The sequence below is a fragment of the Haemaphysalis longicornis genome, unplaced genomic scaffold (assembly GCF_048455015.1).
Source record: "Haemaphysalis longicornis isolate Haplotype H1 unplaced genomic scaffold, Haemaphysalis longicornis Haplotype H1 scaffold_7, whole genome shotgun sequence".
In the NCBI taxonomy this organism is placed as follows: domain Eukaryota; kingdom Metazoa; phylum Arthropoda; class Arachnida; order Ixodida; family Ixodidae; genus Haemaphysalis; species Haemaphysalis longicornis.
The window spans coordinates 128,018,643-128,031,778 of record NW_027526422.1 but is presented as its reverse complement, the minus strand read 5'-3'; the positions used below and the strand labels follow the sequence as shown (position 1 = coordinate 128,031,778).

General features: G+C 45.6%; 1 protein-coding gene across 1 annotated transcript; it reads left to right on the top strand.

The window, feature by feature from the left end:
* The first annotated feature begins 1,370 nt into the window (after positions 1 to 1,370).
* Positions 1,371 to 4,574, top strand: LOC144145088 (amine sulfotransferase-like). Its single transcript, XM_077676580.1, has 2 exons — positions 1,371 to 2,086; positions 3,705 to 4,574. Exons 1-2 carry the CDS (start codon positions 1,691 to 1,693, stop codon positions 4,287 to 4,289), a joined length of 981 nt encoding a protein of 326 aa, XP_077532706.1. The 5' UTR covers positions 1,371 to 1,690; the 3' UTR covers positions 4,290 to 4,574.
* Positions 4,575 to 13,136: the final 8,562 nt, after the last annotated feature.

The window sequence follows — 13,136 nt, the reverse complement described above, 5'->3', positions numbered from 1 at the left end:
ATACTGCATAAAAAATACATTATAGCTGGCCCGCCCAGAAATACTAACTTAATATGATCGTGAATTTTTTTCCAGGAGCGATGGTGACAACTAAATTATGTAGCCCTTTATTGGTGTAACGCAGACCCTAATTCAATACTCTTTGTATTGCATTGGTACAGTTCTTCTAAATAACCTAATCTTTAGTCTGATGCTCTATTTGTGTGCATGGTAGGTTTTTCTTCATTAGCTGTGTTCCGTTGTTTTATCCTTCCTCGCACTTGCCACGGGTTGCAATAAAAACTGGGAAACCAGCTTGCCCCAGCTCATCGTTCATTCGGGGATGTTGCAATTTTCCTTATTGAAAGGAAAGTATGTTTCGTTTCAATCTGTAGTTGTTTTTTTTTTTTTGTTATCACAAGGCACCTGCAAGTCCTAACTTTTGTTTTTTCTTTGTTTTTGCTAGTCTTGTTTTAACCATGCTTAGCTTGAAACTCCCCTACCTGTCTGTGTTACCACGCCTGAGATGAGCAGGAACCATATTTTTTTAACACCAACTTTCTCGGAGTGAATGTGTGGACACCACTGTTTTATCTCGTGATGCGACAAGTAATTCAACTGTAAAAAAATTCTCTCCAAGAAGGCCAACTCTGGGCCGTCCAGCAGGTCCAAGAGGCAATGGCAAGGCAGACCCCGGAGGACCCCGATGGGGGACGGTAAAGACACGACCCAGCCGTCCCCTCGAGAATGATTTAGGCCCGATCGACGAGCGCTACCGTCTCGACGTCAGCATTAGTTCTGCAGGCTTAATAAAAGTTTATTCAATCAATCAATCAATCTTGTTGCGTACTTCGTCGGTAATCTGAAGTTAAGCTTAGTAAATTTAGAACATATTAAAAGTGCGCATTTGTAGGCTGAGCGGAAGCCCCGAAAAGACTACGTTTTCGAGCTCTCTGCTGACACAGATAGTGGCTGCAAAAACCTTGTCGCAGCGTACTGCGCGTCGGTTTTGAAAGTATGTCTGTTGAACAAGCGAAAGCAGACGTTGCAGGTACGATGCACACGTGTGGACATTTTTGCGCATCAGCGCACTCGAGGGTCACAGAGTGAAGTGTTTTAGGGCGCCTATTGGCACGAATAACTAAAAAAATGTGAGGTTAGCAGGTTTCAAATAAAGTTGAACGCAGCAGCTGTGAACAAAACACGAAGCATAGAGCCTATCCACAAAATGGCCACTAGTTTTCGAATAAGGGCAGCAAAAGCACAAATGCGCCATCGCGCGTCCGCAACAAACGTGGGTAGTGATTATCTCTTCCCCTCCCTTTCCACCTTTCCCTAAGCGACCTACATACGCTGATGGAGAGATAGATTAGTATATAGGCGCATGGGGCTTGGCCGGCAAGTTTTAAGGCACCGGCATTGTCGCTGTGCAGCGTTCCGTATATATATTCCCAGCAAGTTTCAAAGTAACTTATTGTGTGCAAAGCAGTAAGACTTGGCTGATTAACTTTGCCCCTCCCTTATCTAAACACTGAATGCTCTTGTTCTCTGCTATCTGAAAGATTTTCTACACCTTGGAAAAAAGAGACAAAAGAGTGTTCTTGTGTTCCTGCAGGATATTCAAGAAGCTCTTACGCTAGGGCCGCAGCTGCTTTTTCCTGTACGAGACAGCTAGCAAACTTCCTCGCAAGTCCCCGTAAACGGAAAGAAAATGACTCCTCCACGTACGAAGCCTTACTACCAACTCGTCGACGGTATGCCCTGCTGCCCGCTTCTTACGCCGGACTTGCTAAGAGAGGGTTTTGACTTCATTCCTGCAAGTGGTGACGTCTTACAGGTGAGCTACCCGAAGTGCGGCACCCACTGGGTCCAGTACATCATCCAGCTCATTCTCAGGAATGGCGAGCCTCTGAGCAATTACGAAGACTTTATGAGAAACGCCGCATTTCTCGAGTATCTGCCTGGGCCCAGAAACTACAAACCCAGCAACCCTGTAGGAACATATCTCACACATATACCACTACGCAAGCAAAATATGAACCCTGAAGCCAAGTACGTCTACGTGGCACGGAACCCTTGGGACTGCTGCGTCTCCATCTACCACCAGGTGCGAATTATAGCTTTGTACTACCTTCTGATTTGTTAATATATATTGCCTACACGCTGCAATGAGGAACCCGGGGACGTGTAACGATTCTCGAAGCGGTTAAACAGCTAACGCAGGGACGTAGTCGTGAGATTTAATTGTTTCTTCAATAAAAAACAACAATGCGTCGTAAAAAAGAAACCAATTGCCACAAAACGTACGTTTAAGAGCTCGTACCGGACATGGTGGCACAGTGGTTAAGGTGTTGTGCGAATTCTGGTGGCTGCTTTTTTTATGGAGGCGAAAATGGAAAACGCCGGTGTGTTGAGATTTCGGCGTACGTTAAAACCCCCAGTGGTCAAAATTAATTCGAAACCCTGTACTATGGTGCACCTTATAGCTCAGGCGTAGCTATGTATGCGATTCTATGTATGCAATGCAGTACGATGCTTTTCTATTAACACGACTGGAAAGTCAGAGCTTGCCCTGTTTTCTGCTTTGTGTCCTTGGTATTTCGCACTCTTCACCAGGATGTCAATTATATTGCCGTAGTAGTAATACCAGCGCAATAGGGAGGGGCTCTAGCGAGGTCAGGATGAAGAACGCGTTGCTTCTGATACCATTTTGAAGACCAGAAAACAAGGTAGATATATTACATCGGGCGAACACTGGTCCAAGCCGGAGCAGAGCTCCAACCACGAGCCACGCACTGTCCCGGCTCGCGCACCGCGTCATTCCTACGTGCAAGCGCGTGTCAGCCATGCCGCTCAATGTAGCAATTGTCTACACAAGTATTTTTGAGGCCGTGTTTTTTGGCCTCGGGTTGTGCGAATCATGTGGGTTAGTAGGAAGATCCAAGCATATATCGTTGGCGTTTAGCAGCAGTGTGTGACTTTTGTGTTAGAATGGCGCGACGAAAATCCCAATGGTTCTCACTTTAGGAATTTAAGCCCAGCGATGAATATTTAGTACTTTGGTGTTGTTTGGGTGAGGACGGCCCCTCGTACGCATCTGGAGCACCAGGAGAGCCAACTGAAAAGGTTAACGTGTCAGACCTCCCATTGGGAGCGGATTAGTGTTTCATATACTGCTTGCTGAAGAAGGCTTTGTTGATCTTCACTGACATGAGTGCTCGTCCTTATATTGAGATCTTCCGCGTACAGGGAGAAGTGTGTGTGCAAAGGATATATCCTTACCTTATAACATTCAAGTTCTAAGCCGATCAGGGGAAAGGGATGTTGAAGAGCAAAGCGAAATCTCTGATCCTTAGCTGTGCCCGTGCCTTGTGAGTTTAAAACAGGGGACTCGTTCGCCCTACGTTAAAATTTCGCCGTGTGGTTCGACAGGAAGCTTTTACGTAATTGTTACTCAGGAATCAACAGTACGTGGAAATTGGGTTTTCCGGTACAATAAATTGCGTGACATTTTCCAATGCACACCCCATACACAGAGTGCCAATGGCTTTTGGTGGCTTTGCTGAGGTAGTCTATGACCTGCTTTTTCAGTACCAAAAGTGAGTTTTCTAAAGCCATAGGGCCGTTTGTAGTCTGTACGTGGAGTGCGTTAGTGGCACGCATTGTTGTTTTATTATGGTAAAGAATTCTGCTTTCTTACCTTCTGCACTTTTACATCCCCACAGTTTAAAGACGTGAGCCTCTACCGCTTCGAAGACGGCACCTTCGACGACTTCCTTGAGGCCTTCCTTGACGGAGACATATGCTACGGAGACTACTTCAAGCACGTAGTGGGTGGATACTCCTTAAAAAATGAGCCTAACGTGTTCTTTGTTACGTACGAAGAACTAAAAAAGGACACGAGGGGCACCGTGCTTAGACTGGCTCGGTTCATCGGACAACACTACGGAGACATGCTGGAAAAGGACGGCAAAAATGGCCACAAGCTAATCGACCTCATAATTGAGAGAAGTGCACCAGAGAACATGCGCAATATTGTTGTTTTAAACCTCGCGGGGAACGAAAACGCGGAAGTAGACGAAAATCTAAAAAAACTGGACATCTCGTCTAAGGGTTCTCATGGAGGAAACAACAAGTGCCACAGTTTCGTCAGGAGAGGCGAGGTTGGAGGCTGGAAGGAGTACTTCTCTCCCGACCAGCTTAGACGCATGGAAGCTACAATCGCCCAAAAGACCCAGGGTTCGGACGTCATGAGCATGTGGTCTGACATACGCCATGAAGCATTACGTATTTGTGGAAGACTTGAGTAACCAGTCCACTTTGTACGGTTTTAGCAGTCTTCAGAAAAACGATACGAAGATAAATTTCAGGGGACGTTTGAGGTCCCAGAAACACCCTGGGCACGCCTAGCCGCGCTTTTTCGCAGGTCTTGTTCATTTCCGCAATGGTGCTGTCTGCGGTGCGCTTATCATCTCCGACTGGCTGTCCACATCACTGTGACGTGACTTTAAAGCGGTAATCATAAGTGATCTGTTTTTCTCTTGAGATTGCGTCAAAACACGGTGCTGTACTTTTCTTCGTTTTTCTATTTGAGAATAAAGTCACCTGTTAAGTTCAAACGTGTCTGTGGCCAGGCTATACTTCTCCACTTCCCCGCCTCGCGCTATTCTCTTTCACACTAGCGCTCTTAAATCTTTGTGTCGGTCACCTTCCTATTCAACTCCAGGAGATGTCCCCTCCGGCACTGGCTTGTATATGCAAGCCGCACGGCTTCCGACTTATTGTCATCGATTTTTGAAACAGTGCACATTCGCTCGTCCATGAAATTGCCGACCGCAAGAAGCAAGTTCTGTGTTAATCTTGTCAGCCTAATTGCTTACAATTATTTTTGGTGCTCACCTGCGATTCTGCGCGCTTTCGTTCTCTGAGTAAAGCCGTAAAAAAGTGGTTGACCATTCAAAGTAGGCCTCTTAAAAACGTGGGGTGTGTGTGTTACATGAGACCTCTTGAATAAGCAGTTGTTTTTATTTGACTCTATTTTCCCCAGTGGATTACATCTTTTCGTGCTCACGCACATTTTCGGGCGATCATGAATATAATACCACAAAACGTGGACATCGCGACACACGATAGACAAACACAGCATACCGCGCTGCTGCCTTAGCGTTATTGTTCGTAACATGCTTAAACATACTTAAACAAAACGTAAAATGCTTTCTTGAAATCTGATGTCATGTGAGTGATACTCCACGACATGTGTTCTGGATGAAAGAAACACAAGTTCTTAAGGTATATGTTTAACAGATATGGTGGTCTGTTATGGATACCTGTGCAAAAAAACGTGTATAAAATACCATTTTTATTTAGTAGGAATAGCAATAGGTCCGACTGGGTATGTTTTCTAGCTAACCTTTTGCATGCCACACAAAGCGCCGCGGGGATCTTTCTCAGCTCTTTGTTATCACGTTCGAATTTTGCGGTAGATGAACATTGGGAGTGTGACGCAACAAAACACATGCATCGAAAGAGCATGATGTCGAAATAGCATTATGTAAAAACAATACATAAAAAACAGCACAATGGAAACAATAAAACATCTAAGCAGCATAGCCAAGATATAGCTAAGCGACAGAACCTGGAACATTACTGAATGTTCCAGAAGCAGAGATACACGACATTCTAATGCTTGGAGATTTTTAACCGACATTTTTGTTACCTTAAAATCAAATAAGCTCAAGAACTGCACGCATTATTCCGCCTTTCGGCTCTTATTTCTGCATATTCATCGAATATATTGAAAGGCGTCGTTTGAATTCTGTTTTAGTAACGCGTGAGAGAGATATGGCGTAAAATGCTTAGAAACGGTCCGGCGTGTCTTTCGCAGAAATACGGTGGCTTGGATTACTCGAAAACGAAAGCCACCCATCTGGGAAAACGGCAAGGTGATGACCGAAGCTTGCCGTATTTTCTAGTTAACAACTGATTTCCACTAAGGTGTGCGCAGGCCACTATGCGACGATGAAATCAATAATGTATGAAAATAGTTTTGATGCGCCGAAGAAATGGCATTCATACAAAGACGCCCTAACTGCCCCGGTGCTAACAAAGCCTTCCAAGATAGCACACTGATATTTTTGACTACGCTATTCCTATTCTGTTACAAATGACACAAACATTACTTTGCCCACTTTGCACAATACACACTGCACTGGTTCTTTCTGCCTTGTGCAGTGTTCTGCTATTACGATAAATATTTGACTATGTACACTTAGGCGGAGTTACCTTCACTTACACATGTAACGTTCGTGTAAAAGTTCCTAGCCTATAAACTTACTCTAGCATATAAAATTCTGAGTACCATTCACACTCAAAATGGTACGTAACGCATTCACTTACAGCATATCCGGACATCGTATATCTGTTGTTTCAAACTTTAAAATTTTGCTGCGCAATCCAATAACGTCCCATTTGCAATGCATATTAAAAAGTGTAATTTTTGTGTTGATGAGCGGCGACTACTTATCATATTTTGGTTTGTTTCGATTCGCAGGTTGTATAACGTATTTGTTGGAACCACGGTTTTTAAATGTTTATAGGAACAGACATTTTTAGAAAATGCCATTTGAGTTGATTTAGAAAGTCTGGTAACGTTATAAGAGGAACATTTCTAACCAGATCAACTACGCAGGCGACATTCTACGACAGTAAAAGATGAGGTGTCAAGGATAATTATAATGAATTATTACAGCACAACGAGCCAGCGTAACCGTAGACGTAGAATGATAGAAAAAACGTGTTTCGAAGAAAAATTGTTGGCTTATGTTCGGAGTTCCTGTATGCATTCGGGACATGTGTACATAAAAATTTTGGACCCCAAATTTCGGCAACCAAGACGCAATTTTCCAGAACTGCGATGCAAACCAGGTATATCTAACCGAATGTTTTCTTGTGTATGCCAATGGTTTATAAGAGTATTAAAAGCGGTATTAAACCGTGCTTGCTAGACTCCATCTTCCGACAAACGGCAAGCACGCAGTAAAGGTTGGTTACTCGCCAATTCATTACTTGCATCATATGGGCCAGCCTGAAATGCAACCAATATAAGCCGACGCATCTGACCTTCAAACATTATAAATAGTGGTTATCGGAGTCAATGCTGTTGCCAATACAGAAATGTTGCGAACGCAGTGAGCGCAGGTACTGAAACGACTCTTTCAAAAGACTCCCAAACAAAACCTACATGTACGGGCAATAATTTTTCGAGAAACGTGTTTTAAATTCCGTGTGTCATGAGCGTCGAAAAAGAATATGTCCGAAATTACACGCAGCTTCATTACACACATCACTTCGAGGGCTTTATTGTGACATTTGGGGGAAAATAAAGCGCGGGACGCCAAACAATCCCAGTCGGCCGCAATCAATTCCTGCGTGCTGAGGTCATTTTTCAGATATTCAAGCAGATGGGTCTATTTGGTGGTTTGCTGGCCTGCACATCGGAAAGCCCGCCTTTGCAACTCTTCTTCACGCGCCCACAAAGTGCTCCTGGTTGTCAGCTAACTTTACTCGATCTATCATATAGTTTTCGTGCGTTTTTGGAGTTCCAGACGTGCGCATATAAAGCCAAACGCGAGAAAGAGGTAAGTTACAGGAAATTCAGAATCTAAAGACGATTGTGTCTCTCACATTTTGCTTTTCTGTATTGTCTTGCCTTCTCAATGACACCACCAGTCCACCCCGGATGCACTTATTTTGTGCCTTAAGATGCTCGCTTAAATAACTTCCAGAAATAAATTGCGAGTTCTGATCTTGGGCAGCCATTGCCGTGATTGTCCGGAAGCATTTGGTTCTGCGGCAACGGGTAAATACACATCATTGGAGTTTCGCGATTAAGGCTACACACGGTAACGAGTGCGTCGTTGCAGAACACTTGCAATTGCTTCTGACTCTTCACACTGTCAGATTGCCCCCATAAAGAAAAAACTTGGGAATGTTGCTGCATCAAATACAGATGCAAACTCACTGTTGAAACTCACATAAAACATTGGCGCAGCTTATACTAAGGCTGCAAATCGGGCAAAACAGTAGAGCTGGGGCTGACCTGTCATTTGTGCACGTTCCTCGTACGGCGAGAGGCAAACCAATGCTGTCACCTTCGACTTAAGCGGCCGTCAAGCCGTCGTCGCCGCCGACCGAGCCAAGCTTACATCGCCTCCCTCCGACCCAGGAGGGCTTCCCCGTCTTAACTACCCCTCCTCCAAAATTCGCACGCTCAACCGACCGATAGCGTCACGGGGGCCACAAACCGGCCTCCGGCTGTACGGAGAGTGGCAAAGATCAGTAGCGACTGGCTTGTCACGGGTCCACCGCGCCGAAGGCGACGACGGCGAAGGCGCCAGTTCCTCACGTGGCGCAAGCCCACGCGCAAGCCTGGACGACGCCAGGCGCTTCTTACGACTCGCACGCTCACGTGCGCTCGATATTTTTGTGCGAAATTGGCTCCACGATGGTCGTACCGGCACCTCGCGCCGATGATGATGTTGATGATGATGACGACGACGATGATGATGATGATGGCGATGAAAAACTTTCTTATAGCCGTCTCTGTTAAGACGGAGCCACTGCTTGGGAGTGGCAGTGTCCTCGTCCCTTCAGACGGCGGTCAGGAACTCATGGGCCCTGGCGGCGTCTTCCCCTAGCTGGACGACTGGTGTTTGGACGTCGGGTTGGGAGCTAAGCAGCGCGGCCTCCCATTGCTCGTGCCTCGTATTGCGTACACCTGGTGTGGGTGTCTCCGGTTTACTGGGACGTGCCCAAACCATGTGTTGGAGCATGGCGGCTGCGGCGCCGCACCACTTGCACAGGTCTGTGTAGGTTTCTGGAAAGTTGCAGTGGCACAGGAAACACCTTCACACACCTCGCGCCGAAGCGTTTTTTTTTCTTTGTACTTTTCTGCAATCGCCAATGAACCATGCTGAAACTTTAATAGCCCTGCTGTTAAAATTCACCAAATTCTTGGCTTCAAACGCGATGCTGATGTCTTAGGGTCAAGTGTAAATTCCGCGCCGCCTCGTTCTTCCACCTCTCCTGGAATTTTGAGTTCATGACGATGTCGCACAACAACAAACACTTGAAACAGACAGTGTACGAGATTTGCCAAAAAATGCAAGAACAAACTGCAGAACTTTCTTGAAGAACTTTCTTGTAGAAGCATCTTGAAGCACTTCACTTTCGTTCCCAATCTTAAACGCTTTCAGAATGCGGTCGACAAGCCCACCCAGAACTTACAATAGTGGGAGACAAAGTAACTCAGCCAGATGTTGCTTGCTTACGCCGTTAAATCACGTCAATAATTGCTTTAACGACTTTGCTCTTTTGACTGGTCCTATATGGCGTCACTGGTCCTATATGGCGGCTATCGTCCATTTTCTTTTCAGCTGTACAAAAGCGTATATGATGGCAAATTTATGAAAATCACAAGGAACGCAAAAAAGAAAGCGGAAGGCGTTTGTGCTGCGACGAACATATGATCAAGTGGCCCTCTCTACAGGCAATGACTATACTTTTCGCATTGCTCCAAATCACGCGAGGAAAAGTGAAAGAGTTGATGGAAAGGGTCCTTTAAAGTCTGAATGAGCAAGTGTAGCCGCATTCATCGCCTTTTGGTGCACCCGGCGAGGCCTTGGGGGGTCCCGCAAAAGCACTCGCTCACCAACTGAAAAGGAAAAAAAATCACATTTCAGTATTCCGTATTCACCATCTGTTCGCTCGAATGTGCAAGTTTCAGCTGTTGCCGGCTTGTTTGCTTCCGTACCTGAAAAAGCTAACGGATCGCACAGCGAAGCTAACTTAGGGCTCGCGACAAATCTAACCCATAACAACTCTTTCTTATCCGGATTGCGACAACTAGTATAGAGAGCTTTCAGGATTAAGCTTGACGAATGATCCGTACTGTTGTTCAACGACGTCTAGTCAGCCAGGTATGGTTTCGCAAGCGCAAAGAGCAACCAAAGGCACGGTTTCATGTTATCAGCAAAGAGATCCTGCATGCCATTACCGCAATTTTTTATCTCACACCGGTTCCCAACCATGACCATGCAGAAACCAGCACAACTCAACACCACCAAAGATCTTGCTAACGAACGTAAGGACGCAAATCTCCCGGAAGGTTTCCGTGATGAGCAATGAGAGGGTGTAGTGGGCAACTCGGACCTGAAGTCCAAACACCCCTGGTCACTAGGGTTGCCCCGTCCCCACCAGGCTTGAACCGGCGGCCCCGTCGCGCCACAAACCAACAGTATTCGATAAATGTGTTTCTCTCCCTGTGCGTTCGCATTATAGCGGCAGGGGTGCTTCATTGGGGCATCTGTGATGAGCGTCGCGCTACAACACAACTCTACGTTATCGTCATGGTGTTATGTATGTGTAACAAATCAAAAATGAAGGAAGCTCACACTAACAGGTAAAACTTGACGGAGGAGAAGCTGTACATCCCCTTCACGACGTTCCCGATGGTCCAAGTCCACGATTGCAGCCGATTTGCTTCTTCTTTGCTTGCGCAACGACCTTCACTCCATCATTGTTGCTGTAAGTGTCAGCTGCCTTTATTTTTTGGAAGTGATAATCATTGGCCATCAACTAGAAGGGGCGTACGCTATGACGTGTCTTTCTCGTTCCGAGAGTGTGTTGCCACAGCTACGGCGAACGCTTGAGTTTTTTTAACCAGTCTTGCCCCACCTTTCTAAGTGGATATTCTTGGCGTGACAAACGTGGGCAAGGTATGCCGGGCGGCCGCCATTTGGCACGCACACACGAGCGGTCGGCATTTTCTTGGTTTTTTTTAACTGTGAGGCGGCAGCAGCGAGGCACGCGCTCACGTGCGCTCGGCATTTTTTCGTTATCTTTAACTGCGGACTCGCAAAATAACGATTTGCTAGACAGCTTAGCTGTTAATTGGAAACGAAGCTTTGCCATCGTGACTAGCAACCTGCGACTCCGGAAAATATTGCTCCGCAATGTCACTGGGTAACGCACGCCGACGCAGCTGCTGCTCAGCGGGGGATGTAGATCACATTTACCGGTCCGACGCATACACCAACTTCAAAGCAGACATAGCTATCGGGAAGACACTCAAGATTTGTTGTTAGAGAAGCACCAGGCCACACACGGTGCTACCAGAGCTCTAATCGCAGTGCCCAATACCACAAGGGCGCCTGAATGCGGTGGTTCGCTCACCACGGTGAAGCATCTTAATCGAGTTAGAGCGCAATGCTACACAACAGATTGGCAGTCTCTACAGAGCGTCGCGTTAGTGATTCCCGTACAGCAGGCATGGTCTGAATCTCTCGACATCCTTCGCCGACCATGTTTTCCACTCGCACTCGTTAGCTGAACGTTCCCAAAGTTCTCCTCTTTCGGACCACGGATACACTGTTTAGACCAAAAATCTCATCATACCGGACACGCCTTCCCACATTCCCTTATATATCTCCTCCCACCAACGTGACCCTCCTTGCATGGAGGGGTTTTTCTTCCGAGGCTTCGGGCTACGTTGGACTGACCACATTCCCACCTAGACGTGGGGCTAGCGCCGGAAGATAAAAGAACCTCGCACAAGGGTCCTGCACCAGGGGAAGAGGTGACTGCTACGCATTCTCTGTGGATGTTCTCGGGCATAAAAACCACCTTAAAGAATTAGTTTGGTGAAGCTGGTTTTCAGTCAGATTAGCTGCTGGGTGCGTCCAACGTACTAAAAGCTTCCAGTGAAGTACTACAGAAAACCGGACTACTAGATTTCATATGCACTTGTTCCCCCGCAACACAACTCCGAATACTTTTCGTAGTACCTTCAATTTTTATATTTTGTGAACATCGATCGGACTTCACCAGTTTCCTTAAAAATTTCATTAAAATTGGAACTTTTGGATTACATGGACGGGGTCGCTTCCGTAAGGGTTGGCTTACCCTCTCCTCTCCACTGACGGAAAGAGAACAGAAAAACCACTTGTCGAATCAATGCGTAAATGTTATGCGTAGAATTGTAATACATCGGCTCTTTCTGGTGGAACCGACGAAGTATGGATGAAAAAAAAAGAATTCAATTAAGCGACCTCCGACATCATTGCTGCCAGAGCCCTAAATAGTACTGTGTGTGAGGTGAGGTCTCTCACTAAAACTATAGTTCCGTAGCTCATCTATGAATTTGTAGATCTAGTGGCTATGCAAACCATAATCAGGGGGCGTACAGGGCCGCAGGGTTACAAGATACCCAAAAAAATGATTGCCCTGACAGCAATTGCAAAGGCTTGTAACTATAGGAAGATACTGAGGGGAAAATTATTTTGTACTACTGTTGCTACCCCTCCCATGACAAATACAGCTGTCTGTCTTTCCTAAACATAGTGTACTGTGCAAGGAAGTTTGTTTATGCTAGAATAAATGACTCCTGAAGGCACAGAATATGGGACTGATATTTATGCATAACTAACAGCAGTGGTACTGGGTCATACGCGGGTGGGCCACAATGCGAATTTCACGAATGGGTATAACGGTTGTTGAGATATCTTTTAATAGTCATAATTAGGGAGTTCATCGTTCTGTTAGACTTATTTAGGAACTTCCACCTGCGGTCAAAACGTGGACTCCAAGAGGAACCGAGTGGTTATAAAAAATGGCTGGAACTCGTGCTTTATTCGAACTATCCAGAAACATATTGTAGCAAGATGGTGTGATTGAAGGACTACTTACTCATGGGAAGTATTATCTGGCAAGTGTGAAGAATATCAATCAATCACAGCTTTATAATAAATAACACGGCCTACTACGGGAGACGTGTGGATCGTGAGCGCTTTGCACCGAGGGGAAATGAAGCTGAATTCCACTTTGAGGGGCCTGTAATTTTTTTTATGCTGCTAGTCTCTTCAAACGCTTGTGAGGATAAATTACTGCAATTGTATTTTGTTCCATCTTATGGGTATCATTACTAACCAAAAACAAATCGGATATAGAAATGGGATAAATACTTATTTAAGAAATAGTCAAAATGGGTAATTTGCGAAAATTCATATTCTGCGTATTACATGGCAGTTATGAAAAAATCTGGTAAAAGAGTTTTCACACATTTGTATTGGTTCTTTACTTCAAGTAAACCGTGGTCAATA